The sequence below is a fragment of the Lathyrus oleraceus genome, chromosome 7, assembly GCF_024323335.1.
Source record: "Lathyrus oleraceus cultivar Zhongwan6 chromosome 7, CAAS_Psat_ZW6_1.0, whole genome shotgun sequence".
Taxonomy (NCBI): Eukaryota; Viridiplantae; Streptophyta; class Magnoliopsida; order Fabales; family Fabaceae; genus Lathyrus; species Lathyrus oleraceus.
In genome coordinates this window covers 214,246,155-214,249,522 of record NC_066585.1, presented here as the reverse complement: position 1 = coordinate 214,249,522, position 3,368 = coordinate 214,246,155, and the positions used below count along the sequence as shown (strand labels likewise).

At 36.6% G+C, this 3,368-nt stretch overlaps 1 protein-coding gene across 1 annotated transcript; it reads left to right on the top strand.

Annotated features, from left to right (window-relative positions):
* The first annotated feature begins 311 nt into the window (after nt 1-311).
* LOC127106698 (ferredoxin--nitrite reductase, chloroplastic) lies at nt 312-2,847 on the top strand. The gene is made up of 4 exons (XM_051044009.1): nt 312-790; nt 881-1,235; nt 1,320-1,611; nt 1,857-2,847. Exons 1-4 carry the CDS (start codon nt 427-429, stop codon nt 2,595-2,597), a joined length of 1,752 nt encoding a protein of 583 aa, XP_050899966.1. The 5' UTR covers nt 312-426; the 3' UTR covers nt 2,598-2,847.
* Nucleotides 2,848-3,368: the final 521 nt, after the last annotated feature.

Sequence of the window (3,368 nt, the reverse complement as noted above, 5' to 3'; positions counted from 1 at the left end):
TTCCGGTTAACCATATCAGTTAATATTATTCATCTTATTCATCTTTAGTAGCTGAAACTCTAGCCACATACTATTAGTAAAAACAAATTATCGAAATGTAACATCATGATTAAACAATTTATACAAATGATTAATGAGTTGCCACATCATTTTATATTCATTAATGTAGTGAACCTTTTTATTTTGACTTTGGCACAACATGTGACTTTACAAATAATTTAGGACAAGTAAGGACAATCATCCTCAATCACTACATACTAAGGCGACCCTTAGCATCAACCAAAGGACCATCATGTAGTTCACAAACAACCTCTTGCTTACTCGTAAGGTCCTCATTTCATTCTCTTCCTCATAATCTCATCCTACAAAAATGTCCAAATTTCTCTCTTTCCCAACACACTCTCTTTTCCATCCTTCCAAGTTCAAATGTCTTCCTTCTCTGTTCGTTTTCTCACCCCTCCCTCCATCTCTCGTCCCAAACACACATGGAAGCTATCAGCTGCAACTCCATCACTTGCACCTCTTTCAACACAACTCGATGCATCAAGGTTGGACCCTAGAGTCGAGGAAAAAGATGGCTACTGGGTCTTGAAGGAAGAATACAGAGGAGGCATCAATCCTCAGGAAAAAATCAAGATTCAGAAAGAGCCCATGAAGCTTTTCATGGAAGGTGGAATCGATGATTTGGCTAATATGTCTCTTGAAGATATCGAAAGCTCTAAACTCACCAAAGATGATATCGATGTTAGACTCAAATGGCTTGGCCTTTTTCACAGAAGAAAACATCATTGTAAGCTTTTTGTTTTTTTTGTTTACTTTCTTTACAAGTTAACTCAAATTCAAACTTAGTTTTTTACTTTCTTTCTACACTTTATACTAGATGGTAGATTTATGATGAGACTGAAGCTTCCGAATGGAGTAACGACGAGTGCTCAAACACGATACTTAGCGAGTGTGATTAGAAAATACGGCAAAGATGGGTGTGCTGATGTTACAACAAGACAGAATTGGCAAATACGAGGTGTAGTGTTACCTGATGTACCTGAAATTCTGAAGGGTCTTGCTGAGGTTGGATTGACAAGCTTACAAAGTGGAATGGACAATGTGAGAAACCCTGTTGGTAACCCTCTTGCTGGTATTGACCCTTATGAGATTGTTGATACAAGACCTTACACAAATTTGTTATCACAATTCATCACTGCAAACTCACTTGGCAACACAACCATAACAAACTTGTAAGTCTACACTTTTATGACGAGTGTTTATGTCAGTAGATAAACTCAAATAAGTCTCGTTTAATTTTGATGATATATGTGTAGGCCGAGGAAGTGGAATGTATGTGTGATAGGTTCGCATGATCTTTTCGAGCATCCGCATATTAATGATCTTGCTTACATGCCTGCTAAGAATGAGGAAGGTAGATTTGGATTCAATTTGTTGGTGGGGGGTTTCTTTAGCCCCAAGCGATGCGCGGAAGCTGTTCCGCTTGACGCTTGGGTCTCTGCAGATGATGTTATTCCACTTTGTAAAGCTGTTCTTGAGACCTATAGAGATCTTGGCACAAGAGGGAATAGACAGAAAACCAGAATGATGTGGTTGATTGATGAACTTGTAAGTTACTACCACTTTTCTTTTAGTAGCAAATATATACATAAATGAGATGATTCATTTGTAGGTTTGTCGTCGATTAAATCGCACTAAAAACTATTTTACAATAGTCTTCGGTCCTTCGAGGTTATAGGTTCAAACTCTTACCACTGAACTGACACCGCTGAACATTAGTGTCACTAAAGAAACATAAAATTTTCAATTTTAGAGATTATAGAAGTTTTGCTCATTTGAAGAATTTTTTGCAGGGGATAGAAGTATTTAGGTCAGAGGTTGAAAAAAGAATGCCAATGAAGAAACTAGAGAGAGCATCCAAAGAGGAACTAGTTCAAAAACAATGGGAAAGAAGAGACATCTTAGGTGTTCATCCACAGAAACAACAAGGTCTAAGCTATGTTGGCCTCCACATTCCAGTTGGTAGAATCCAAGCCGACGAAATGGACGAGCTAGCGCGTATCTCGGACGAATACGGATCAGGCGAACTCCGACTAACCGTGGAACAAAACATAATAATTCCAAATGTAGCCAACTCAAAACTTGATGCATTACTCAAAGAGCCACTCTTGAAGCAAAAATTCTCACCAGAACCATCCATCCTAATGAAAACACTCGTAGCGTGCACCGGTAACCAGTTTTGCGGCCAAGCGATAATCGAGACAAAAGCAAGAGCTTTGAAAGTGACAGAAGAAGTTGAGAGACAAGTGGCAGTAGCAAGACCAGTTAGAATGCATTGGACTGGTTGTCCTAACACATGTGGTCAGGTTCAGGTTGCTGATATTGGTTTTATGGGATGCATGACTAGAGATGAGAATGGTAAAGTTGTTGAAGGTGCTGATATTTTCCTTGGTGGGAGAATTGGAAGTGATTCTCATCTTGGTGAAGTTTATAAGAAAGGTGTGCCTTGTAAGGACTTGGTTCCTGTTGTGGCTGATATATTGGTTGAATATTTTGGAGCTGTTCAAAGGAATAGAGAAGAAGTGGATGATTAAAGAATGAAACCATAAGGACATTTCTCATTACTATATTATAAGTATTAATTATTATAACATTGTAATAGTTTAATGTTTGACACAACATTGTAATAGTTGTTATTATGGCTAACAACTAAATGAATGTTATAAGAATCAGATAGAAAAGAATGATGTATTGTGACTATATATAGCTTTCAAGTTTGTAATTTTTTAAAATTAAGGATCATTCTTGTGAATGCATTTCATTCCTATGCATAAATGGTTCATGCTATTTCTTCGTGTTAAGGTAGTTAATTCAGTTGGTTTGACCAAATAGTAAAAAACTTAGAATAGTTGATGTTTGAAAAACAGTTATTCTAGAAATAGTAACGTTCTTACTTTTTTATTCTAGAAATAGTAATGTCTTGATTCAATATATTTCTCAAAATTCACCAATAAAGGGACAAACATAATAGCCATTTCAACACCAACAAAATCAAAATGGTAAACTTTTATATTCTAAAATTGTTCCAAACTATCTATTGTAAGTTGGTCCAGGAGGGAGGACTACTCTTCGATCTTCCGCAACTATAATTGAGAGAGGGTTGGAACCAATTGATGACAAAATTGACTCCCAAATCGGATTAGTCGATTTTGTAAACCGGATACTAATGGTGAAAATGGTGAAAATTAAAAAGTAAATTGTCCCAAACTCTAAGAGAGGTGCAACTAAAGGAGAATTTTATCCAATACTTTCATGAGCTATAACTCATACCCTTAGAGAGTGTTTGGATGAGATAATTGAGAATT